Below are 27,538 nucleotides of genomic sequence, written 5' to 3'. Positions count from 1 at the left end.
TTGAAGGAGAAACCTTTTATTGGCACAGTATTCCTTCTTTAATAGGGCACAGCAGTGATTTTTAAACAATAAAGGCTGGTTTCTCTCTATTTTCATTGTATGTATTAAGAGGTCGGTAAGTCAGTCAAATCAAGACCACCCAGTTTGTTTTAAGGAGACAGTTGGTAAAACTAGTACAGCTCTTCCAACATTAGGCTTTCATTCTCATGATCAGCTGAGGTACACACAAAAAATAAAACTTCTGTTTAAAAAGAATCATGCCAAGATCAGAGCAGGTTAGCAACACTGCAAAGCTCGACAGATGCAGGGGCCCCGGGAGAGTGGCTTTTTTCAAAGGGCTGCCCCACTATTTCTCTTCTCAACCTATTTCCAAATCTAGAAAGCTGCTTGCTCGGAGGTGCTGCTGATGGTGGGATGCGTGGGAAGCTATCATTAGGAAATCCACCTTTCATTCCTTTGGAAAAACTCTGAACCCTGTAGGCCTATCATGCTCCCTGGTGATGCACAGATGGAGACGGATGAAGGATGTGGAGTTGGTTGCAGGAAGAACCGAGCAGCACTAGTCTAAGGGGGAAGGACTTGCTTTGCTTGTAGCAGTGGTTTAAATGCATTGTGACAACAGTCCACTGAGTGGCCTGGGAGGTAGCCAGGCCTTGGATGTGTCTCCTTGGAAGACTGCTCTCATGGTAGACACAAGGTTTGGCCCAATCCAGTCCTTCAGGCCCTGTCTAAAACCCATTTGTACTCAAAGAATAAAAGACATTCCTATCCCTCATCTCACCCCCAGCCCCACTGGCTATATTTCAGAAAACACTGCCCCAGGGCTGGCTGGAAGGGCCCACAGCAGGTTAGATCCTCTTCCAGTACTGGTCCGTGCAGGGGAGTCCAGCCACGATCTCCGACTCAATTCCACAGTGATCCTGTCCTCTGAGGATTTTAAAGAAGCCTGGAAAGCAAAAGTAAGATGCCTTTAAAGTGTGCCTTGGGTTTGGAGCCTTGCCAACATATTCAGACTCATCCCTGAAAGACCGAGGAGCGAAAGTCACCTAACAGGCACCAAACCAGCATCAGGGTGCTCTTATCAGCTTCCACTGTTTGCACAGCAGCCCCGCTCCACATCAACCCCATGTCACCTGTCACTGCACCTGGTGCAAGGGCGGGGGGGGGGGGGGGAGGTATGGCAGGCACAGCATTCTGAAGCTGGGCCCTGCTCCCTACCACCCTCTCTCGGGATCAGAAGCTGCCCTTGGGGCAGAGGGAAACCAGCCCACTAGCACCTGGATACCTGGAAGGTCACAGTTAAGCCTAGGGTTTGGAGCTGTGCAGTGAGGAGAGCAGAGGAAGATAAGATGACAACTGTGTTCTGGCTCGTAACACCCTCTTCTTAGCAGGAAGGGAGCGGCCACTCACCATTGTCACCCCAGTCGGTGTTCCAGGAGTTGCCTACCAGCCAGTAGGGGGTGTCATTCTCCACCCCCCAGCCCAGAATGCGGACTGCATGGCCTCCCACCATTTCTCCAGTGACATGTTGGTACACGCCTGAGAAAGGAAAACACCAGTCAGGCTGAGACCCAGCCACTGCCCCACCCCTCACAGCACCCCTCTATGTCAGCTGGCTCCCCAGGCAGCAAAATCGGGGCCCAAAAGGCCTACTCTTGTCTTCAAACGGGGTTCTATATTGGGGAGTTATTTGAATATATTTTTGAAAACCCAACACACAATTATGTTGAGTAAACATTAAAATGGGAGTCCAATGAACATGCCTGTTGGTTGCCTTTAAAACTACAGTTATTAGAATTTAAGAAGTAATTTAACGGCCCTAACCGGTTTGGCTCAGTGGATGGAGTGTCGGCCTACGGACTGGGGGGTCCCGGGTTCGATTCCGGTCAAGGGCATGTAACTTGGTTGCGGGCACATCCCCAGTGGGGGGTGTGCAGGAGGCAGCTGATTGATGTTTCTAACTCTCTCCCTTCCTCTCTGTAAAAAATCAATAAAATATTAAAAAAAAAAAAGTAATTTAACATTTAAATACCAATGGTCTGTTTCACATACTAGGACTCCATGTAATGATTTGTCAAAAGCAGAGCGTTCACCTGCTGCTCTGGGGTCACCAGAGAGGAGATGCAGAAGAGGGTTGAGCTGGTGGAGCGTGTCAATCAGTGGGAGAGAAAAAGTGCTCAGGGAGCTGGCCAGCCAGCTGTACCCTAGTGAGTAACTTTGCTGGAAATGTATTCTTTTATAACATGGGGGCTGTGCTAAGAACTACCAGCTTTAGCCTAGCTCCGTGGTCGGCAAACTGCAGCTCGCGAGCCACATGCGGCTCTTTGGCCCCTTGAGTGTGGCTCTTCCACAAAATACCACGGCCTGAGCGAGTCTATTTTGAAGAAGTGGCGTTAGAAGTTTAAGTTTAAAAAATTTGGCTCTCAAAAGAAATTTCAATCGTTGTACTGTTGATATTTGGCTCTGTTGACTAATGAGTTTGCCGACCACTGGCCTAGCTGGTTTGGCTCAGTGGATAGAGCGTGGGCCTGCGGACTGAAGGGTCCCAGGTTCAATTCAGGTCAAGGGCACACGCCTGGGTTGCAGGCTCGATCCTTAGTAGGGAGTGTGCAGGAGGCAGCCAATCAATGGTTCTCCCGCATCATTGATGTTTATCTCACTCCCTCTCTGAAATCAATAAAAATACATTTTAAAAAAATTTACCAGCTTTATAGTATTTTTTTCTTGCCAGAAGCATCTTCTTTTGTCTAATCCTTGCTTTCTAAGAGTTGAGAGCTGTGGAGCTTTCAATTTAGCAGCATGTACATGAGACAGAAGTGGTCAGCACAGACTGTTCATCGGGGATGGGGGGTTTCTAAGACAGCTCTTGGGCCGAAGGCTGGCCAGGTCCCTGTTTCCTTGTACATGGGGGATGGTAGTCATGAAGCTAGGGCTTTGCCAAGAAAAGATGAATAAAGAAGGTCACTCAACCCAGACACAAAATCCATCCAGGGAGGGGAGGCAAGGCTCCCCACTGGGAGATCTTCAAGCTGGCTATTAAGGGATGAATGGAATGAGCAGGAACTAGCCATATAAAAACACTGCAGCGGGGATCCGAATAGCATGTGCAGAAGAGGCCAACAGGTGCAAGAAAGCAGAGCAGGGGCAGCTGCTGAGAGCAGTGATTATGAGTGTCGGGGAGCCTGGCACCGCCCTTCTGGACGGTGCCTTCCTATTCTGATCAGGTCCTGTCGGCCCCTCTGAACCCAGACCTCCCCTCCCTGCTGAGGCCATCTGGGGCCAATACACACCAGACTTGTACATCAGGAAGTCTGAATACACGGAGAAGGCTGCCTCCACTGGCCCATTCTTGTAGATCTCTGCCATGATCTCCTTCTCGCTACTGGGGACGCTGTACGACTTGCATCCTAGCAAAGGAACCAGCAGGTGGGGTGAGACATGCCTCCAGAGGCTCCTCCAACCAATTCACTGATTTACAGGGAGCCACCAGGTGAAGACTGAGCATCTAGGGGACTTGCCCAGTCTGGGGAGGGGGAGGGGGGGGGGACGGGAGGGGTGACGGTGGTCAGGAACCCCCTTAGGGAGGAGTGATTGGGCTGGATCTGGAAGTTGAGAAGTGGGAGAATGTGGCCCTGAGGGCAGAGTGGGACTGGACCAGGAAGACTAGACCAGGTCACTCCCCTGTATAAGAGGTTTGGTCCCCTCCAACTCTGAGGGTCTGACTCCTAAGACCACATCCCTGAGATGGAATTCGGGTGGAGACAGAAAACACAGCAGGCAGACAAGAGGCATTAGTGCCCTTCCTTGCTCCACCCTGTGTTCCTGACTCAAGACTCAGTTGCCCTGGCCTCTTCCTTTGGCTTGGGAAGGCTGTCAGTGGGTCTCAGGCCCAGTGTGCTTACCGTAGTGTTTATCTTCTTTGTAGGATGGGGTGTAGCCTGGCTCACAGATCTTGCTGCACTCAGGGGTTTCCCCCCCTTCCCCTGAGCAGGAGGGCCGAGAGCCATTCACGTGGTGCTCACAGGGAGGGATGGAGTAGGGTCTGCAACCTGGGGGGACCAAGTAGAAAGGAAGGTCTTGGCCAACAGCCCCTACAGAGGCCTTTTGAGGCCAGAAAGAATTGGGATGATGACTTGCAGGAACAGTAGATACCCCCAAGTCTGCAACCTGGGTCTGTTCTCCCCGCTATTGCTAATTTTGCCATTGAGAAGATTGGCTTGCCTTTCTACCCTGTCTTCCAGCTCAGTATTCTCGCCCTCAACCCTCAATCTTCTTTATAGTGGAAATTGAGACCATCATTAGTTATTGCTTATAAAATCCATCTGGCTAGATAGGGACTCAAGGCAGACACTCACCTACGTGGGAGTCATAGAGGCCACCAGACACCAGGCCTTTTTTTGTCCAGAAGTTCCAAGCGCCAGAGGGAAAGCCCCCATTACAGCTAAGAAAAGAGCCATTCATTGAAAGTCATCGTGAGAGAGGTGCCAGCTGCTCCCAGACCACTGCCTGGTGGAGCCACCACTGCCTTCAGCAAGTGGCCCAACAGTTCTCCCAGGTCCCAACACGCCCCCAATTCATCCTCCCCTGGATTGTCCCTTCCAGGGAATCACCCAAGCTCTCCACCCCAACCACCAAGACCCTCAAGAAGACAGAAGGACACTCAGATTCCTGTCTACACCAAACCAGGTTGTCCTTTCTACAACAGGGATTCTCAATGAGAGAGCACACCGAATTCCCCGGAGTACTAACCAAAACACCAGTGCCAGAAATTCAAACTTAACTGGTGTGGACACACCTTTTTCTTTTTAGAGGGCAGCCCACTAGGCAGTGTGACCAATCTGGGAAACCATTATCATTAACTACAGATAAGGAAACAGGTCCTGAGGCTATTACATTGCCTTGAGCAGAAAAATCAGACCTGAGATCAGAAATTTAACCACAAATCCTGAGCCCATCTGTTTTGCCCAGACCCCATCACCCACAGCCAGCCCTGTGGGGCCAGCCTGGGTTTAGGAGCCTTCCAGGAAGCAGCAGCCATACTAGGGCCTGCTTCCAGACTCCCCAGATTCCCACAGTGTCTCGACCACATCTGTCCTCAATGTACCACAACCCCCCAGGGAGCCTCAGTCACCCTCCATGTGAGGAGGCCTCAGCCCAGGTCTCCCAGGTGCCATTCCCTCATGGAAGGTGCTGCCTCAGACTCACCCTTCTCCACACTGGAAGCCACAGCAGGTGAGCAGGTCCTCGGCAGACACCTCCACATTGACATGCCCATTGGTAAGGATGCAGATCCGGTCAGAAATGGCTTCCACAGCTCCAAATGCCTGCAGAAACAATCCCTACCCAGGTAAGCCCCACCCATGGATCTTGGGAGGCCGCAGTGGGCACCTCAGACCTCCTTGGTGACTAGTCTTTTTCAGCGTCAGGCGAGGGTCCTGGCACTCAAACTTAGCTTTAAAGCTCCTTTAATCTTTAATCCTCCCCGAACCCTCTACCTGGGTACTCAGTTCATTTCTGAAATATGTAGTTTTGATTTTTAACATAAAAAAATCAGCTTACACTTGTCCAGATGGAGTGGCTAAGTGGTTGAGCACTGACCTATGAACCAGGAGATCACAGTTCGATTCCAGGTCAGGGCACATGTCTAGGTTGTGGACTCCATCCTCAGTAGGGGACATGCAGGAGGCAGCCGATCGATGATGCTCTCTCCTCACTATCTCTATCTCCTTTCCCCTTCCTCTCTAAAGTCAATTTAAATATATTTTTAAAAATAATAATCCATATTATTATCTTTGTAAAAAATCCAGCAAGGCTATCTCAAGATGGGGAAATAAAGAGCTTCCCAGACAAAAAAAAAGGCTAAAGGAGTTTTTCACCACCAAACCAGCATTGGAAGAAACACTAAAGGGACTGCTATAATGAGAAGAAGAAACAGAGAGAAACATAGGCATAAAGAATTAAAATGGCAATAAATACTTATCAGTAAAAACCTTAAAGGTAAATGGATTAAATGCTCCAATCAATAGACACAGGGTAGTTGAATGGATAAAAAAACATGGCCCAAATATATGCTGTCTACAAGAGACTTCAGAAAAAAGACTCACAAAGGATGAGAGTGAAGGAATGGAAAAAAATTTCCATGCAAATGGAAACAAAAAAAAAAAGCTGGGGTGGCAATACTCACATCTGACAAGTAAGACTTCAAAATGAAGGCCATTACAAGAGACAATAAAGGTCACTTCATAATACTAAAAGGATTGATCCAACAAGAGGATATAACACTGGTCAACATATATGTACCCAGTATATGAGCACCTAAATATTCTGGAGGACCCTAAGAGAGATTGACAGCAACATAGTCATAGTAGCGGACTTTAACACCCTGCTAACTTCACTGGATAGATCTTCCAGACAAAATCAAGGAAACAGTGACTCTAAATGACACATTGGATCAGATAGATTTAATTGACATTTATAGAACATTTCACCCCAAAGCTGCAAAATATACCTTCTTCTCAAGTGCACTTGGGTTATTCTCAAAAATAGACCACATGTTAGAACACAAAACAAGTCTCTACAAGTTCAAGAAGACTGAAATCATTATCAAGCATATTCTCAGATTGTAATGGAATGAAATTAGAAATTAACTACAGCCCAGCTGGTATGGGTCAATGGTTGAGCGTCGACCTATGAACCAGGAGGTCACAGTTCAATTCCTGGTCAGGACACATGCCCGGGTTGCAGCATCAACCCCCAAGAGGAGGTGTGCAGAAGGCAGCCAGTCAGTGATTCTCTCTGATCAAAGATGTTTCTATCTCTCCCTCCTTCTCCCTTCCTCTCTGAAATCAATAAAAAATATATATATATATATATATATATTTAAAAAGAAATCAACTACAGTATAAACATTCATAAACATTCAAACATATGGAGACTAAATAGCATGTTATTAAACAATGAATGGGTTACCAGTGAGATCAAGAAAGAAATAAAAAACTTCCTGGAAACAAATGAAAATAAACACAAAACAACCCAAAATCTCCGGGACACAGCAAAAATTCTGAGAGGGAAGTTCAGAGCACTACAGGCCTACCTCAAAAAAGAAGAAAAATTAATAATAAACTATTTAACCCAACAACTTAAAAGAATTAGAAAAAGAACAAGAAAAGCCCAGAGTAAGTAGAAGGAAGGAAACAATAAAGGAGAGCAGAAATAAATGACATAGAGACTAAAAAATCAATACAAAAGATCAATGAAACCAGCAGCTGGTTCTTTGAAAAGATAAACAAGATTGATGAACTGTTAGCCAGACTCAGAAAGAAACGAAGAGAAGGGGCCCAAATAAATAAAATCAGAAATAAAAGCGAAGAAGTAACCACTGACACCACAGAAATAGAAAGAATTGTAAGAAAATACTATGAGTAAATTATATGCCAACAAGCTGGACAAATGTGGATGAAATGGGCAAATTCCTAGAAAAATACAATCTTCCAAACTGTATCAGGAATAATCAGAAAATCTGAGTAGGCCATAACAACTGATGAAATAGAAGCAGTAATAATAATCATCATCATCATCATCAATTCCACCAAACAAAAGCTCTGGTCTGGACAGCTTCACAGGGGAGTTTTGCCAAACATTCAAACAACAACAACAACAAAAACAAAAACTACCATCTCTCCTCCTCAAACTATTCCAAAAAATTCAAGAGGAAGGAACACTTCCAAGCTCTTTTTTGAAGCCAGCATTATCCTAATTCCAAAACCAGATAAAGACGCTACAAAGAAAGAGAACTACAGGCCAATATCCCCGATGAACATAGATGCTAAAATCCTCAACAAAATTCTAGCAAATTAAAAAGATCATACACCATGACCAAGTGGGATTTATTCCAGCGGTGCAAGGCTGGTACAATATTTGCAATCAATAAATGTGATACATCACATAAACAAATTGAAAGACAAAAATCACATGACCTTATCAATAGACACAGAAAAAGCATTTGACAAAATCCAACACCCATTTTTGATAAAAGAACTCTCAGCAAAGTGGGAATAGAGGGATCTTACCTCAACATAATAAAGACCATATATGACAAAATTATAACCAACATCATATTCAATAGGTGAAAACTAAAACCATTTCCCCTAAGACAAGAAACAAGACGGGTGTCCACTTTCACCACACTTATTCAAACTAGAGGCCTGATGCACGAAATTCGTGTAAGAGTAGGCCTTCCTTCCTCTGGCTGCCGGCACCCGGGACCTGGGCTTCACTGGCAGAGGGAGGCCCCGCCCACCCACCACAGCCCGCTGGTCGGTTGCAGCCACAGCAGCTTGCCTTGACCCTCGCAGCCCCGGCTTCATCTGGAAGGTCCTCTGGAAGGACGTCCGGTCTAATTAGCATATTATGCTTTTATTATTATAGATAGTATTGCAAGTCCTAGCCACAGCAATCAGACAAGAAGAAAAAATAAAGGGCATCCAAATTGAAAAGGAGGAAGCAAAATTCTCATTATTTGTAGATGACATGATATTGTATATAGAAAACCCTAAAGACTCCACCAAAATACTACTAGATACAATAAAGCAATTTGGCAATGTAGCAAGGTACAAAAAATTAACACTGAAAAATTGATGGCATTTTTATATACCAACAAGGAATTCTCAAAAGAGAAACTAAACAATCCCATTTGCCATAGCAACAACAAAAAAAATAAGATACCTAGGAATAAATGTAACCAAGGAGGTAAAAGATTTGTACTCTGAAAACTATAGGATGTTGAAAAGAGACAGAGGAAGATATAAACAAGTGGAAGAATATACCATGTTCATGGATTGCTAGAATCAACATTAAAATGTCCATACTACCCAAAGCAATCTATAGATTCAATGCAATCCCTATTAAATTACCCACAGCATTATTTCACAGATCTAGGAACAAATACTCCAAAAATGCATATGGAACCTAAAAAGACACTGAACAGCCACAGCAATCTTGAGAAAAAACAAAGTTGGAGGAATCACAATACCAGATCAGATATCAAGTTATACTACAAAGCCACTATAATCAAAACAACCTGGTACTGGCACAAGAACAGACATATAAATCGATGGAATTGAACAGAGACCCCAGAACTCAACCCAAGCCATTATGCTCAATTAATATTTGACAAAGGAGGCAAAAGCATGTAATGGAGTCAAGACAGTCTCTTCAATAAATGTTGGGAAAATTGAATAGATACATGCAAAAAAAAAAAAAAATGAAACTAGACCACCAACTTACACCATACACAAAAATAAACTCAAAATGGATAAAAGACTTAAATGTAAGACAGGAAACCATAAAAATCTTAGAAGAAACAATAAGCAGCAAAATCTCTCATAGCAATATGTTTGCAGATACATCCCCTAGGGCAGTGGTCGGCAAACTGCGGCTCACGAGCCACGGTTTGCCGCTCTGTTGACTAATGAGTTTGCCAACCACTGGGCTAGACTAAATGTTACTGTGTAGTTGGAAGCTGTGAGGATTAGGCAATTGTGGCATATTGTGTGCAAAGAGGTAAAGGGTAGTATATGACAGCGGTCGGCAAACTCTTTAGTCAACAGAGCGGCAAACCGCGGCTCACGAGCCGCATGTGGCTCGTGAGCCGCGGTTTGCCGACCACTGTCCTAGGGCAAAGAAAACTAAGAAGAAAATAACCAAATGGAAATACATCAAAACAAAAAGCTTCTGCACAGCAAAAGAAACCATCAACAAAATGAAGAGGGGACCCACTATATGGGAGAACATTTTTGGCAAGGATACATGTGATAAAGGGTTAATGTCCAAAATATATAAGGAACTCATACTACTTTTAACAAAAGGAAGACAAACAATCCAATTAAAAAATGGGTAAAGGACCTAAATAGCCACTTTTCCAAAGGGGATGTAGAGATGGCCAAGAGTCATATGAAAAAATGCTCATGTCACTGATCATCCACAATAAGGTATCACCTCACACCTGTTAGAATGGCTACCATCAACAAATCAACAAATGACAAGTGCTGTCGAGGATGTGGAGAAAAGGGAACCCTAGTTAGTACACTGCTGATGGGAATGCAGAATCGTGCAGCCATTATGGAAAACAGTATAGAGTTTCCTAAAAAAATTAAATATGGAACTGCCATTTGACACAGTAATCCCACTTCTAGGAATATCCTAAGAAACCCAAAACATCAATCAGAAGGAATGTATGCAACCCTATGTTCATAGCAGTGCAATTTACAATAGCTAAGATCTGGAAACAGCCCAAGTGCCCATCAGGAGATGAGTGGATAAAAACAGCTGTGGTACATTTATACCGTGGAAAAGAAGAATCTCTTAACCCTTTGAGACAGCATGGAGGGACCTGGAGAATATTAGTCTGAGCGAAATAAGCCAGCCAGAGAAAGACAAGTATCACATGATCTCACTCACATGTGTAATCTAATGAACAGAGTAAACTGTTGAACAAAGAAGATCCAGAGACACAGAAGCATGGAACACTGTCAGATCTCAGATGGATGGTGGGGCTCAGTGGGTAGGTGGGAAGCGATCAACCAAAGAACTTGTATGCATGTATGCATAGCCCATGGACACAGACAGTAAGAGTGGTGGAGGCTTCAGGCAGGGGGTGGGGGTGGGCTATAAGGGGGAAAAAGGGGACACATACAATAGTTTCAACCACAAAGATTTAAGTAAATAATAATAAATAAGCACAGCTCAAAGGTCAAACATTCTATGATTTCACTTCTATGAGGTATCCAGACTAGTCATAATCATAGTAGAAAGTAGAAAGGTGGTTGCTGGGGGCTGAGGGAAGGGAGGATAGGGATTGTTAGTGTTTAATGGGGACAGAGTTTCCGTTTTACAAGATGACAAGAGCTGTGAGGATGGATGGTGGTGATGGCCACACAATGTGAACATACTTAATGCCACTGAACTATATACTTAAGAACGATTAAGTCCTGGCCTGTGTGGCTCAGCTGGCTGAAGCATCGTCCCATGCATCAAGAGGTGGCAGGTTTGATTACCAGTCAGGGCACAAACCCAGGTTGTGATTTCAATTCCTGGTCAGGGCGAGTGCGGGAGCAATTGATGGATGTTTCTCATATTGATGTTGCTCCCTCTCTCTCAAAGCATGTCCACGGGTGAGGATTAAAAAAAAGTCCTAGCTGGTTTGGCTCAGTGGATAGAGCATTGGCCTGTGGACTGAAGAGTTCCAGGTTTCATTCCGGTCAAGGGCACATGCCCGTGTTGTTGTTGATCCTAAGTGGGGGCGTGCAGGAGGCAGCCAATCAACGATTCTCTCTCATCGTTGATGTTTCTCTCTCTCCCCCTCTCCCTTACTCTCTGAAATCAATAAAAATATATTTAAAAAAAAGAATGATTAAGATGGTTACATTTATATTGTGTATTTTACCACAGTTAAAAAAAAAATTAAGACAGCTCACTGGTTCTTCATGACAGAGTGGAGGTCAAAACTAATGGTATTGCTGATGGCTCAGGACAGCATGTCAAACAGAAATAAAAACACTTCACAACCCACACATGGCCGTGGCCTGTGCATAGGGCTTTATACATTTTTTATTTTTTTTAAATTTATTTTTATTGATTTCAGAGAGGAAGGGAGAGGGAGAGAGAGAGAGAGAAACATCAATGATGAGAATCATTTGACTGGCTGCCTTCTGCATGCCCCCTATTGGGGGGTCAAGCTGCAACCTAGGCATATGCCCTGACTAGGAAGTGAACTGACATCTCCTGGTTCATAGGTTAACACTCAACCACTGAGCCACACAGGCTGGGCTATACATTCTTCCACCTAGCCTCTGTAATAACTCATGATCATAGGGGTTTTAATTATGTTTATACTGCTGGAGAGTGAGACTCAGGAAAGTTATGTAACGTGCCCAATCACAGCTGGTCCAACTCCAACTTCCCTGGTCACTCCCAGGGCCCCCCTCCACCATCCACCCCTGCTCTAGCCACTCAGGACAGCAGGGCCTCACCCAGCAGGAGCCACAGGAACCCTGGTCTCTGATCTCCTTAATGGTTGGGCAGTTTGGCCACTGTTCCCGGGCATCGAAGTTTTCAGGCAGAGTTATGTCCTCAGCAAGCCACACTCTGGATAAAGGAAGATCTCCATTACAAACTTGCATCTTACCACCTGTGCTGCTCATCCCACCATAGCTATCCCTGCAAAGGCCAGCTGCCTGCGGGCCGTCCCCGAGAAAGGGAGTGAGGCACACAACATACAGAAGAGGGATGTCCTCTTGGCAGTTTAGAAAGTAAATCCTGATTCTACTGCTTAACACAACTTACCACCCCACAGCCTTCTTTCTCGACTTATTTTGTGGATGTTTTAGCCACAGGATCCAGATAATTGTGTTTCTTGCTTCCCCGCCCCCTTTCACCCCCAATCATACATCTGCCCTGGCTCCTCACATCATCATTTTTAATATCTTTGCCACTGTGTGATGTCCCATAACTTCATAACTTCACTAACCCACCCTCACTGTCAAGATTTATTTAATGCTTTCTACAAGAGTAATAATGCCTAAATGAAACTGTCCAGAATTTTCTAGAAAAGTAAAACATCAAGGGCAGATCACATGGCTTTTCCCAGAATTTCCTTATTCAAGATTGGGCCCACCTAGCTTGTGGAGACCCCGACGTGGGGCCTTTCCCACCCGGAGAAGCACGTGGGAAACACTGGCATTTGGGGCCGAGCCCTGCCCTCAAGTAGAGTCTCTGGGAGATGTGAGACCTGCGGACGCCAGGGAGGCCTTCTCTCTTCCCTCTTTCCCACTGTCCCAAACGAACGCCTGCTACTCATGCCCCAGGGAGCAGATACTCACTTCTCGGGCAGCTTGGGCCCGCCCAGTTTGGTGCCACACAGAGTCCTCACGTAGCTCATGTCCACGTTGCGGAAGTTGTGTCCGGCCTGGAAGACAGCCCATCCCAACAGTCACCCACCAACAGAGGGGGTGTTTCCGGGGACAAGGGGGATGAGAATAGGACGCTGATCACATTCAAGGTCGGACAAGGCCAGGGGTCCCTCCCAACTCAGCGGAGGATGGGGGCTGCTCTATCGCTATAGACCCAATTTCCCCAAAATTCATGCTGAAACCTAACCTGCAATGTGCCAATATCTGGAGGTGAGCCTCTGGAAGGTGCTCAGGTCATGAGGGTGGAGTCCTTATGCGGGGGATTAGTGCCCAGATAAAGGAACAACCAGAGGCCTCCCTGCCCCGCCCACCATGTGAAGGTACCGAGAGAAGCCAGCCATCTACAAGCTGGAAGAGAGCCCTCACTAGAACCTGACCCTGCTGGCACCTTGATCCTGTACTTCCAGCCTCCAGAACTATGAGCAATGAATTTGTTTATAAGCCACCCACCGTGTGGCATTTGTAGCAGCCTGAATAGTCTAAGATAGGCCCCCTGCAGAGCAGGCCAGGACCAGCCCAGAGGGACCTCGTGGGCAGCATGCAGCTCTCAGACCAGTGGGGGTCTCCTCTTTTTTGCTCATGTCAAGAGAGATGCCCATAGCTCTGAACATGACCTATTCCTCATTTCTTTGTTCCCAAAGTTCCAGGCCTCAGGGCTGGGCAGAACCAAGGAGCTGTTAGTACTGATGAGCCACAACACCTACCACAATGGAGCTCAGTTAGGAACACTTCCAAAGCCTGTTTACCTCCCCATGCACCTCCAACAAGCTCACATATGCCCCCCCCCGCCACACACACATGGAAGGGGGCAGGGAGGAGGTGGGCATGGTCTTGAGCGGCCATGACTCTAAATCAGATTTTCAACTGTCCTGTGGGCCACCCCTGCTGGGGTGCCCAGACCGACCACCCTCGGGAGGGACAGGTGCAGGAAGCGGCCCCCACAGCCCACCTTCCATGTAGAGTTCCGCTTATTAAGATAGTGGACCAGCTCATCTGACAGGGGCTGGAGACTGAGCCTGCTCCGCGCACTGGTCAGCACCACCAGGCAGCTGAGGGTGGCCAAGAGCCGCCACATTTTGGAAGCTGGATCCTAGATTCACCTAGAAAGGAAAGGACACAAGACATCAGAGACTGCTCCTTCTCCACCCAGGTCCACACACAGCACGGTTCTGGGGCCAGGAATAACCCGGTAGATAAAAGACCCATGTTTTTGCCCTGGCTGCCACGTGTCCCCTTCTGTTCCTGTTTCCTCTTTTGTCAAGCCTGGGTGGGCAGCAGAGAACTCTCAAGGACCCACAGTGCCTGTGGGCTCCTGGGTCTGGTCTCAAGGTCCCGACCTGCGCCTGTAGCACACAAGACCGTGCTATGGTCTGACTGTTTGTGTCACCCCCAAATTCTGACCCCCTATGTGGTGGTATTAGGACACGGGGCCTTTGGTAGGTGATTAGGTCATGAGTGTGGAGCCCTCATAAATGGGATCAGTGCCTTTATAAGAGAGACCCCAGAGAGATCTCTTGCTCCTGCTGAAATGTGAAGACACAGCGAGAAGTCTGTGACCTGGAAGTGTGCCCTCATAACCATGCTGGTGCCCTGAACTTGGACTTTCAGCCTCCAGACTGTGAGGAATAAATGTCTGTGTAGAAGTCGCCCAGTCTGTCATCTTCTGTTGGAGCAGCCTGAATGGGCTAAGACAGACCACGTGCGCTTCTCCTCCAGGTGGCTGGAGCCAGGATAGAGAAAGCGGAGGGGCTGTGATGCCTGCAGTGAGGCTCCGGGGCAGCTGAGGGCTGGGATGTGTGCTGCTTGTGTCTCCAGGGCTATCAGTTAGAGCAAGGACCAAGCTCACAGTCTGAAATGGTGCTGTTCACTAGATGGTTTGTGGCCCAGACTATCTTGTGAGCTGTGAGGACAGGGCTGACCCGCTGTTCTCTCAAAACCCCAGGGCCCAGGCAACAAGCAGGATCAACGAGTCTGTCCTACACGAATGAATACATCTACATCTTCAGGCTAAATTGAGTCCAGTGCCCTCCCTGCTACCTGTCTCGCCATGGATTTGCAGGACAAAGTTGAGACCTTTTCCCAAGTTAGTGCTCTGAAAGAGTAAACAGTCTGTGTGATTATGTCACAAGTGGATAAAAAAAAAAAAAGCAAAACAAAACAAATTTCATGAGCCACAATCTGGATACAAAACAAGCAAAACATAAGCCAAGCTATGGCCGGTGTGTGCCAATCTCCGGAGAACCGGGAAGCAGGGCTGGTTTGGCCAGTGGCACCAGTCTCCCGGGATTTTCTCCGGGTTTTCTAGTCAGCCAAGGCCTCTGCTTCCGGTGCCAGAGATGGGTTTCCAGGAAGGGAATCCTCCACACCACCACCTCGGCCCTTAGTCCTGGGACTGGCTGGTGCGTCAGGAGACAGCGATTTCCAGCTCAGCCTCTGCATCATGCTGTCCGGCCAGCAGCACCATGAAAACAAGAAATGCATCCTGATGCCACACCACCTCCAGGCCTGTGAGATGCCCACACAGCGGGGACTGAGTGTGTTTGTGTGTGCACTGGGGGATTTCCTGTCCCCAAAATGACCCACCTCCTCACAGGTCACAGGTCACTGTGAGGGTTACATGAAGATGACATGTCTTAGGCGACAGCCCTTAAAACACTGCCTCCCACACAGTGAGTTGTATTTGAGGGATATTTAAACTTAACTGTTGCTTAAGCAACAATTCATCTGGAAGAATAAATGCATAAGAATAGCAAGGCGGGGAGAAAAAAGGATAGCATGACATTTGTGGGAAAAAAAGCAAGAATGAAGGCCTGGCCCTCGTGGTAGCAGATGTATTATAACCTCCAGGTGATGCTGGCCCAGGACCAATCTGATCAACAAAACTGACAGACCATGCAGAAGCATATCCTGTGTGAGAATTTCATGCATGTGGTAGAGGAGAGTGAGAAAATTGCATATCTCAGTAGATGATGCTTATACAACTGGCTATGCACTTTGAGGGGGGAAAAAAAAGGTAAGGCTGAATCTTTACACTTGATTTCTTACACACAAAAAGTGCTACATGGAACAAAGACATTGAATAAAAACACTGAAGCTGTAGGAAGAAAATAAATGCACTTGAAAAAATGTAATATTGGAGTGAGGAATGCCTAAGATTGACATAAAACAGAACCTTAAAAGGGAAAATGTTTAATTACATGAAAATATTCTTCTAGGAAAACAAAAAGTGGCAAGCGAACATAAATTAGTGCTTATATATACTTAAGACTTCGTTTTCTTATTTTCCAAAGGGCTCTTAAAATCAGAATAGAAACAATGTAATAGAGAAATGGTGGAAGAACATACACAGTGAATTTACAGAAAAAGAACTACAGCCCAGCCGGTGTGGCTCAGTGGTTGAGTGTCGACCTATGAACCAGGAGGTCACAGTTCAATTCCCGGTCAGGGCACATACCCAGGTTGTGGGCTCAATCCCCATTGTGGGGTGTGCAGAAGGCAACCGGATCAATGATTCTCTCTCATCATGGATGTTTCCATCTCTCTCTCCCTCTCCCTTCCTCTTTGAAATTAATAAAATATATACTTTTTTAAAAAGGAAAGAACTACAAATGACCAACACATATTAAAAGATGCTCAACTACCTTTTTACAAAGATGGCGCTGAAAGCTAAGAGGGGAGCCCCTGCCCCTCCCAAAGCTGAAGCCAAAGCAAAGGATTTGAAGGCAAAGAAAGCAGTGTTGAAAGGCGTCCACAGCCACACAAAAAAAAAAAAAAGAAGAAGAAGATCCGATGGCCAAAGACACTAAGGCTCCGGAAGCAGCCTAAATATCCTCGAAAGAGCGCACCCAGGAGAAACAAGCTTGACCACTATGCCATCATCAAGCTCCCCCTGACTACCGAGTCAGCCATGAAGAAGAGAGAAGACAATAATACACTGGTGTTCATTGTGGATGTCAAGGCCAACAAGCACCAGATCAAACAGGCTGTGAAGAAGCTCTGTGACATTGATGTGGCCAAGGTCAACACCCTGATCAGGCCTGATGGCGAGAAGAAGGCATATGTTCGACTGGCTCCTGACTATGATGCTTTGGATGTTGCCAACAAAATTGGGATCATCTAAACTGAGTCCAGCTGCCTAATTCTAAATATAAAAATTTTACACTGTAAAAAAAAAAAAAAAAAGATGCTCAACCACAGGCAGCTACAGATAAAATTAAGGAGATATTTATCTTCAACCAGAGTGGCAAAGGCAGGACAGTCTAAGACAGTGGTTCTCAACCTTTCTAATGCCGCGACCCTTTAATACAGTTCCTCATGTTGTGGTGACCCCAACCATAAAATTATTTTCGTTGCTACTTCATAATTGTAATTTTGCTACTGTTAATAAATCGTAATGTAAATATCTGTGTTTTCCGATGGTCTTAGGCGACCCTGCTAGCGGTTCTCAACCTGTGGGTTGCGACCCACAGATTGAGAACCACTGCTGTAGAGCCTAAGACAGCCGTGGGCAAACTACGGCCCGCGGGCTGGATCCGCCCATTCAGCTGTTCTATCCGGCCCGCGGAGCCGAAAGAGCAGAGGGTTCTCTTGCTCTCCCCTCCGCTCCTTTACTTTGAATTTATATTAGTTCACACAAACACTCCATCCATGCTTTTGTTCCGGTCCTCTGGTCCAGTTTAAGAACCCATTGTGGCCCTCAAGTCAAAAAGTTTGCCCACCCCTGGCCTAAGACCATCGGAAAACACAGATATTACATTACGATTCATTAACAGTAGCAAAATTACAGTTATGAAGTAGCAACGAAAATAATTTTATGGTTGGGGTCACCACAACATGAGGAACTGTATTAAAGGGTCGCGGCATTAGAAAGGTTGAGAACCACTGGTAATAGTTCTCATGGGGGCAAGATGTGTGTTAGATGTGGGGAAGCAGAGATGTCACACTGCCCTGTGGTAGGGACCGTCTCTATCAACCTTTTCATTTGCATGCCCTCTGACTCAGCAATCTGACATTGAGATTTATACCAGCCTCAAAACACAAAGATACAGGTATATAGATGTTTCCAACATATTTTTTGTATTAGCAGAAGACCAGAAACCAAGCAAAGCACTTGTTAAGTTACAGTAAATAGTGAAATAATAGAATACAAAGCAGCCTTTAAGAGATGAGTTAGTTGAAGTGAATCATACTGTACCGATAAAGTAAATATGCCCAAGATACTCACCACAGGTGAGTCATGGTAATGTAAGCGCATGAACCCATTAAGCAATGTCCAAGTATATTCCTGCCACTACACGTTAAACATCAAGAAAAACACACAAAAGTAGTAACTAACTGCAAAGGGAGAACTTATTTTTCACTATACATCCTTTAAAAAAAAAAAAATATATATATATATATATATATATATATATATATATATATATATATATATATATTTGAAACTTTGCTCTTTTAGGAAGAATGGTTAGGGTGACCAAAGACCCCATGCCACTAAACTGAGGAAAGAACACTTATTTATTTTTTAAATCTATATTTTTAATTTATTTCAGAGAGGAAGGGAGAGGGAGAGAGAAACAGAAACATCAGTGATGAGAGAGAATCACTGATTGGCTGCTTCCTGCATGTCCCCTACTGGAGATTGAGCCCGCAACCTGGACATGTGCCCTGACCGGGAAACAAACTGGTGACCTCTCCGTGCATAGACTAAGGCTCAACCAACTGAGCTACCCCAGCCAGGGCAAGAACACTGGTCTCAATGAGCCCCCAGGTGCACTTACAGTCATCTCCCCAGACACCAATGGGGCTTCCTCCCTAGGGACTTCCTGCTCAAAACACTTGACTTTCCCATTTTCATTGACTCATGGGAAGGCTGCCACTCACATGACCCCATGTCAGGGACCCACGCAATCTCCAAACTCTTAGGTAAACATCTCGCTGTGGCCTCACATGGCGAAGGGGGCAAAGAGCAATCTGGGGAGCAAAGCAGTCGGGTTAGAGGAGAACCTAGGGCAGGAGGCAGTCCCAGGGGAAGGCTCTCTAAATGACAACAGGAGTGTCCCCAGGTGCCCCCTGGGGCTCAGCCATCTGCAGAGATGTTAACTCATAAGCAAGTGGAGAATGGGAGCAACTCAGATTTTAAAGCAGTATTTCTCCCGTGTCTGTGGTAGGAGGCACCTCCCACCTTCCAGATGGTTCTCAGCTCCTGCACTGACAACTGCCATGGCCGTCCCCAGCCTGAGTCGGGAGTCCTGCCAGGCCCCAGAGCTCCTGCATCACATGTCTTTCATGCACTCACCCTGCTTAGTCCTTTGGTTCCATATTTCCTGCCAACTTTATTCTCCTCCCTTATAACCTCAGTGGAGAACCAGGGTCCCTTCCCGTGAACTAAGGACCTCTGACCACCGACTCCCAGCCCATCCTTTCAGCCCAGCACCCCAGGCACAGCGCCAAGGCATTAGAGAAGAATCTGGGCTGGGGATCCAGTGGTCAACAGCCACTCTCGCCAGCAGTGAGGGTGGGCACGAGCTTGGAGTCAGGGGACCTGGATTCTAAACTTGGCTTTTCCACTCACTAGCTGTGCAGCCTGGAGCACCAACCTTCACTGAGCCTGTCTCACCGCCTGTAACATGGAGCTCATGGCCACTGACTTCTCCGGGTGCAAGTCCAGAGTGTAATGAGGTGGGCCGAGGACCCTGGCACAGTGGCTGCCCTACGGCGAGAAGGAAACACGGGGCTGCTCCTTTGGGCACTTTCAGTTCCCAGGTCAGAAACACCACCCTCTGCCTTCCCTCCCTCTTTCTTCTTTCCTCCACCTATAGCCTGTGCCGGAGAATCCCAGTCCACTCCAAACCCGTCCACAATCCCTCCACATCACAAAGAAGAGTCTGAATTAAAAGTGAGGCTTTAACCTCAATCAACCTCCAAATAGTCTTCCGTTCTGAGGGTCCTAGGACTGTTGAGCCCAAAGAATATGGAGTTTCTCCTCTCAGAGGGAAAACAAAGATCCCCAGAGCAGTGGTGATTCATTTAGTGAGCACCAGACAGCTTTCTTTCTCCCCACATCCACTCAAATCATGAACACTGGACACACTACACGCAAATGGTTAAAACAGGCTGTGCTGTTTGTCGTGGGTCCTGTGGCCTTAGCACGAAACAACAGCTTTCACTTCCCGTTTGGCAAACACTTCCCTTTTATCTCTCAATTCTGTGCATTCCCCCCCTTGATTACAGGAGAGAATGAACAGAAAGTGCTTATTTCTTGAGGGAGAGGGACCCAACAGTCACCACCCTGCCTTTCAGGGTGTGGGCTGGTGGAGGGAAGTGTGCTGGGCAGAGATGTTAGTTCTGTCCTCGTCAGCTGGACTCCCTGAATAGACCTGGGTTTCCACTACACCCTCCTTCCCTTTTTCAAGCTAGTATCTAGCTAAAAAATGAAGGGGGGGGGGGGGTGTTCTCTCATTTCTTTGTTCTCCAAACCCCTATAGCACTTACTGGTTTATATGAAAGCACATCCCACTACAGTTCTGAGAATATCATGTGAAAATAAAGGGCCTCTGCCAGGTGATCCTACCTCTGCCTCCCTCCCCTCACTGCAGAACCGTTCCCCAGACTTCCCTGAAGCCATTCCTGGGACTAACACGGACCTTGGGGCTCTGGAAAGAGATCGAATGAACACAGGAGAGGAGCTGACGCCTGAGAGACTTCAAACCCTGAGATCTCTAAAGACACTGAATCAGTTTTGGCTGCCACCAGCCTTGATTTTTTTTTCAAAAGGGTGTTTATAGAGCCCTCAGGTAGACTGGAATCCAAATCTGTATTGAATCTGATGAGACAGGGCATATATACTTGAACTTTCCAAATAAGCCAGCTGCCACCTCCTGGCTAATACAGAAAAAGATGAATGAATGAATGTCCAGCAAGTCTTTCACACCCAGCAGTTTGCTCTTCCATGTCCCCTGCTGCTGCCCACCACTGCTCACCTCTTTCACAGATGGCTCTAAAGAATAAAAAAATTGAGTGCCTGCATTCTGCCAATAGTCACAAATTTTTTTTTTAAAATATATTTTATTGATATTTTACAGAGAGGAAGGAAGAGGGATAGAGAGTTAGAAACATCGATGAGAGAGAAACATCGATCAGCTGCCTCCTGCACACCTCCACCTGGGGATGTGCCCGCAACCAAGGTACGTGCCCCTGACCGGAATCGAACCTGGGACCTTTCAGTCCACAGGCCGACGCTCTATCCACTGAGCCAAACCGGTTTCGGCAATAGTCACAAATTTTAAGTTGTGCCATACAAACACAAACACACACACACACACACACACATACACACACAGCTGCCTTTCCACCTACACATATATATGTAGGTGGAAAGGCAGGAGGGGTGTGAAGATTGAGTGTGACTTGCTAAAGAACTCTGTCCATTTCTTTCTCTTCCACAAAGACTTGTCTTGCCTCGGGCTGTTGTTAATGACAGTTATTCCTAGACTTTTGATCACTTTCATACAAACAAAAGGAGGCGAACCTTCATCTCCCCTAAATTTCAGTTTGCTCAGCTCCACCTCAGTGTCGGGCAGCACTGTGGTGAAAGCGTAAATAGGCTCTGCTCAACCTGAAGGAAACCCCAGGCCTTTCCTTTCTGACTCAGAATCTCAGCCTTTGATCTGGTCTTTTCTGTTTCATGGCTTTGCTTCTAAGGCAAACTTGGTTAACTGCCTCTTGGCTTATAATCTTTAAAAACAAAAAAAAAACCCATCAAGGATGAAGAAGCACCAGGTTGGCTATCCATCCCCTAGAGCAGGGGTGGGCAAACTTTTTGACTGAGGGCCACAAGGGGTTCTTAAACTGGACCGGAGGGCCGGAACAAAAGCATGGATGGAGTGTTTGTGTGAACTAATATAAATTCAAAGTAAAGGAGAGGAGGGGAGAGCAAGAGAACCCTCTGCTCTTTCAGCTCCGCGGGCCGGATAGAACAGCCGAATGGGCCGGATCCGGCCCGCAGACCGTAGTTTGCCCACGGCTGCCCTAGAGCCTGACTCCCTGCAGCTGAAATGTCCCCACCTCCCCCACCTCCCCGCCCCCAAGCAATTGCTGTGTGACCCAGAAAAAGGCATCCACTAAGGTGGCCACCAGCATCGCGCTTCATCAGCCCTGCAGGTTCCAAGGGAACCAGGAGAGCCAGTGAGAAGGCCCCGCTTGCCTTGGCCACTTCCCCTGCTGCCCACCTGTCAGTCATCTCTCCAAAATAAGTGACTAATCCCCACCATGTTGCCTGCAAACCATGGGGCTACAGAACCCACAAATGGAAAATTGCTTAAGATCAGCCACAACAGCCCACATGCTGCAAACAGGAGCAAATGACTACCTCAGCCTTAAAACAATGAACCCCAGGAAGGTCTCAATGAGTCGAAAAAGTTTCTATTGTTGAGAAACAAGACACAGTTTGGACAAAGTTCTGGAAAGTTCTGGAAGCTTTTGCTCACCAACTGATGTGGCCTTACTGAGATGCTGCATGGGGCTCGGCATCCCCTTGTCTCAGTTTCGAAAATGGGTATACTGCCAGGATTCTGAAGGACCTTGCAACCACTTTATAAAAATCCTTAGAGATTTGAATGAGATTATGCCCCACGGTTCTCCAGCTCACAGGAACACTCGAATCCCTAATCCAATCACAGGCTAGATTACATCTCCCTGCCAGATGGATACCAGTGTGACCGAGATGTTGGAAACCACAGAAGCAAGTAACAGAAAGGCTTCGTCTCTCTGGCTTGGTCTTGGTTTCCTCTCCTGGGGCCCCAGGAAAAGATACTCACCTCACTAGGCTGTGGGGAGACAGAAGATGTTCTTTTTCAAAAAGCCTTTCATGCTGTTTGTCTCTGAGCAGCAGCCCTTATAATGAACTGCCACTGGGACAGTCTCTCGCTCACTAGTGCAGTGTTCTGCCTCTCCCTACCCACAGGCCAGCTGATGTCTCGGGGTAATTCTTTTTATTCTCCAAAGTACCCCAGTGTGGGTGAAAAATTATGATCTTCCCAACTTTAGTGACAAGTACTCAAATGATGGTTTGTTCTGCTATCCTGAACTCCAGAACCAAGTACCTCCCGAACACCTGCAGGGTTAAGCGGATCTAGAATGTGGCAGATGGCTCCCAACGGATGTTGGACAATGCCTCAACCTTGGAGTGACTGAAGCCCTTAGCTGGCACCACCTGCCCAGGTCTTGTGCAAGCCCCGAAGCCATGTGACTTTGGTGTGTGTGAGCACATGCTGCCCAAGTCCAGGTCAGCCCGTCAGAGGGTCACAGAGAAGCCCAGCCTCCGCTGGGTCTCTTGGCAGAATATCCAGGTGTTTCCAGAATGCTCTGTACCAGGGGTCCTCAAACTTTTTAAACAGAAGGCCAGTTCACTGTCCCTCAGACCGTTGGGGGGCCGGACTATAGTTTTAAAAAAAACTATGAACAAATTCCCATGCGCACTGCGGGCCCGGAACGAGTCGGCTGCTAAGCAGGACAGGCAGCGGCACCCGGCCGGCCGGATAAATATCCTCGGCGGGGCCGCATGTGGCCCGCGGGCCGTAGTTTGAGGACCCCTGCGAGTCTGTACTGAGCCAGTGCACCCTCTTGGTGGTATCTGCCCCATCCTCCTCTCCCCGTCCTTGCTGCTAACTCTAGTCTAGGTGATCTTGATGACCAGGCTAAATGAGTTCTTGGCCTGGTAGAGACAGATAACACTGTCAAGAATGCAGGAAGGCCTTCTTCCTGGCACCCAGCATTCATCAAACAGTAACACTGGAAGAGTCTTGTGTAAGCTTATGTTTTACAGGTGAGGGAAAGTGGTGCTTAAGAAAAATCAAAGTCTGATAATATCTGGTGTTGGGAAACACGAGGAACAGAAACCCTTGCTGGGAGTATAGGTAGGTAAAACCTCACTTTACCTCCAAGCACACTGTCTGTATCTAGCCACATAGATGACCCAGCAATTCACTTAACTTCTGCTTTTGATCTAGAGAAACTCTTGCAAAGCGTCTGAGAGATCCAAAGATATTTAGTATCCCTGTGAGCAACAGTGAAAACGCAGGAACAACCTAACTGTCCCTCTGTACATTAAGATGAATGAACTAGAACTGTATGGATCAACATAAATAACTCACAAACACCAGTGGGGAAGGGTACATGCATTACAATTAAACTTCTATCAATTGTAAGAACTGTTCATGGATTAAATGTAGGAAAAAAAGTATTGTAGAACTATATAGAGAAAAGCGGAAAGCAGAAAGGGGCTACAATGTCCCTCAGGAAGATCAGAAGCAAGTAGTAATGATTTGCAGAACAAAGAAAGTGAAACGTGCTCCCTGCAAAGGGGAGCTGTGGAAAGGGAATGGGGATGAGGCTTGAGGTTAAAAATGGGACCAGTTAAAGTCTAGATATGTAAGGGTGTTTGATCCCTAAACCCCCCTCCCTAGCCAAACTAGGGCAGAATATGAACAGTAACAACCAAGGAAGGACTCAGGATCCATCTCCCTCTCTTAGGCAGCTCCTGGAGTATGTGTAGAGAGCTTAAACCAAAGAGATGATGATACGGGACCGGGTGCAGACTGCTGACTGCCTCCTAATATCCGGTGAGTACAATCACATCTGTTATGTGCCTCAACCTGATCCATCAACTTACTGGCAACCCCCATCATCTCTCTACGCATGAGGTTGGACCCTATGAAAATGACCAATTTCCATCCTTGACATTCACAATGTCCCATTTCATCCAGTCCAACCTCACATATCTCTAATACTTTCCTTATGCCAGACTCTCAAACACAGGCGGCAGACATGGTGAGTCTTTACCCCCCGATTTTTCAGTGCTCTCCCAAAGGCAGGGAATCTACACAGCCACCACTCACATTTAAGAAAGTCACTCAACAGACATTTCAAGGCTCCCCTGACATATGCTCTCCCTTTCACTTCTCAATCCAGCTGCCCGTAGTAACACAAAATCTCTCTCCCCACTAAAATGTGAGCAACTTCCTACTCTGACTCCCTAGTTCAGCAGGTGGAGAAAGGAAGAACCAGGCCTCAGTGCAAGATGCGGAGTCAGCAGCACAGGGGCAGGCTTTTCCTGGAGCCAAAAAGCTTCCACTCTCACCTTCTGACCAGTTGGGAAATAGGGCTGTCCAGACCTAATATCAAGGGAGTTACTGGAGCCAGGCTGTGTCAGGCCTGTGTTGCCACCCTCTGGGCCTGAGGAGCCCCCAGATGACAGATCTGTACCTCTTCACTGGGCAGTACCCAGTTCTGGGACAAATGCCCAAAAAGGTTTGTGCAGAACCTCTCTCCAGGGAACATTCAACTCTCTTTGGGAAAGCCACACAGGGTGGGAACAACTCAGCCTCTTCCTTTATTTTTTTTAATATATTTTTATTGATTTCAGAGAGGAAGGAAGGAGAGAAAGATAGAAACATCCATGATGAGAGAGAATCATGGATTGGCTGCCTCCTGCAAGTCCCCCACTGGGGATCAAGCCCACAACCTGCGCATGTGCCCTTGACCAGAATCAACCTGGGACCTTTCAGTTCGCAGGCCAATGCTCTATCTATTGAGCCAAACCGGCTAGGGCCGCTTTCTTTTTAAAAAAAAAATAAATAAATTTATCGATTTATTTTGTTAATCCTGCCCTGAGGATATTTTTCCCATTGATTTTTCTAGAGAGTGGAAGGGCGGGGGAGAGACGCCCACCCAAGAAACATCGATGTGAGAGAGACACATTGATTGGATGCCTCCCGAACATGCCCGGACCAGGAATCCAGCCTGCAAGGGAGGTACATGCCCTTGCAGGAATTGAACCCGAGACCCTTCATGTGTGGGCTGATGCTCTAACCACTGAGCAAAGCAGCTAGGGCCCAGCCTCTTTTTCTATGCTCAAGGACCCTTGGTCACTGTCACCAGTGCCAACAGAAAACAACTCTCCATTAAGGAAAGGACTTTAAGGAAGAAAAGGAAAGTAGCCTTGGCTAAGCCCTTCTTTCATCGTCTCCTCCCTCGCTCTGCATTGATAGATTCATCTAGATTCTAGATGAATGAATCTCAGCTGCACTCACCTAGGAGTGGAGGAACTTGGGAATCAGGTTTTCCAAGGTAATAAAAGGTGCTAGGCCTCCCTTTGAACCCACTACCTACCCTCCACTGGGTGAGGGTTTCTATTAGGTCAGGCACTACATGGGGACTGGGCTTTTGTCCTTCTCCCTGTGCCTGTTGGCTTCCTCAGTGGCCAGGGAAGGGGGTTGGCCTAAGCCCACTAAGGGGGCAAATCCAGCTCATAGCTATCTGGACCGCCTGCGGCTGAGCCCAACAAACCCAGTTACCCCACATTGCTCCCTAAATGCTCCCTCTCCCAGGCCCTCAGGGTCTGAGGGAAGGGTGTTGCCCCAGGACTCCACCCTGCTTTCCCCCTTCCCACAGCACCCCGGGCCTGAGGCACCGTCTCCCTCTGTTTCGTTTTCCTTCCCATCTGTGCATTTAACTTTCTCTGTGGGTTTCAGCTGAATCCACCCAGCCCCAGATTCCTGTTTTCTCATTTCTGTCTTCTGGGGTTCCTGGAATCGTGTGTGATTGTGTGCAGAAAGTTGCCCAGGCAAACACTCTGGAATAAGAAAACACCTAAAATAGATGCAGGTAGATACTGTTATTTCAGCAGTTTGCTGTGAAAACGGAAGCCCAGAAATCGACGCAGGGGCGGGGAGCCAGATTCTAGCCGAAAGTCACCGGGTTCTGGGCCAAGCCATTCCCCGCAGGCTCCTCCCTAGGATCATCCCAGCAAACTGCCCGGCTCCGCCTGGGCTGCCTCCTGGGCCAGCCCCGGGTCACGGGGTCGGGATGACCCGGCCCGGGACACAGCCCCGGAGGAGGAACCGGCGGGCGCGAGCTTCCCGGTCCAGTGGGGGCAGGGAGCCCGGCTGCCCGCGAGCGGGTTGTTTACTGCTTTTCTCACCAGGGCGACGTTTCAGGAGTGTGCGCCTGCCACCCCCGCTGCCGGCTGTGACTGCCAGAGAGTCCCCCCAACCCGCCGGTCCCCGGAAACGCCTCCAGGGCCTGGCGGGGGGCGCACAGGGCCCCAGCCTCCTCTTCCGCCGCCAAGGTCATTCCACCGCGTGGCGCTGCGCCCGCGCCCGGCCCGCCGCCCTCCTGCCGACTCACCTCGCTCCACCGCCGAGACTGGGCCTGCAGCCGGCGAGGTACCGTGTCGCTGCCCGAGCAGCCGCCGTAGGTAGCTTCCCCTGGGCCGCCCTCGCTCCTATTTACCACGCCCGGCCCCGCCCCGAGCCGGGCCCCACCCCGCGCCCGGCTGATTCCTCACGTGACCGCTGTGGACGCGCGGCCCCACCCCCGGCCTCAACCAGCCCGGTACACCCCCATCTCTCCCCCTGCCCTTCCCGTTGGCTGCACCCCATCCCCACCTCCGGTTCCCCGTTGAGCCGGGCACTCCTACCCTCCCCCTCCTTCTGCTGGCCGCACCGCCACCCCATCCGCCTCTCCCCTGCGCGCCCCGCGCCCGCCTGAGCTTCTGGCGATCCCCTTGT

At 47.8% G+C, this 27,538-nt stretch overlaps 1 protein-coding gene and 1 pseudogene across 2 annotated transcripts; one reads left to right on the top strand and one right to left on the bottom strand.

Annotated features, from left to right (window-relative positions):
- On the bottom strand, positions 1–27,445 carry CTSB (cathepsin B). The gene is made up of 10 exons (XM_080676537.1): positions 27,156–27,445; positions 13,918–14,068; positions 12,879–12,964; positions 12,030–12,144; positions 5,206–5,324; positions 4,356–4,441; positions 3,903–4,049; positions 3,291–3,407; positions 1,411–1,539; positions 1–946 (listed from the first exon to the last, which is right to left on the bottom strand). The coding sequence occupies exons 2-10, from the start codon at positions 14,041–14,043 to the stop codon at positions 849–851; spliced, it is 1,023 nt and encodes a 340-aa protein (XP_080532663.1). The 5' UTR covers positions 14,044–14,068; positions 27,156–27,445; the 3' UTR covers positions 1–848.
- Positions 16,616–17,088, top strand: LOC308250010 (large ribosomal subunit protein uL23-like; annotated as a pseudogene). Its single transcript has one exon. The product of its transcript is annotated as a large ribosomal subunit protein uL23-like (transcript).
- Positions 27,446–27,538: the final 93 nt, after the last annotated feature.

Source organism: Plecotus auritus (genome assembly GCF_963455305.1).
Source record: "Plecotus auritus genome assembly, chromosome: 6".
Classification (NCBI taxonomy): Eukaryota; Metazoa; Chordata; class Mammalia; order Chiroptera; family Vespertilionidae; genus Plecotus; species Plecotus auritus.
This window is presented reverse-complemented; position numbering and strand designations above follow the sequence as displayed.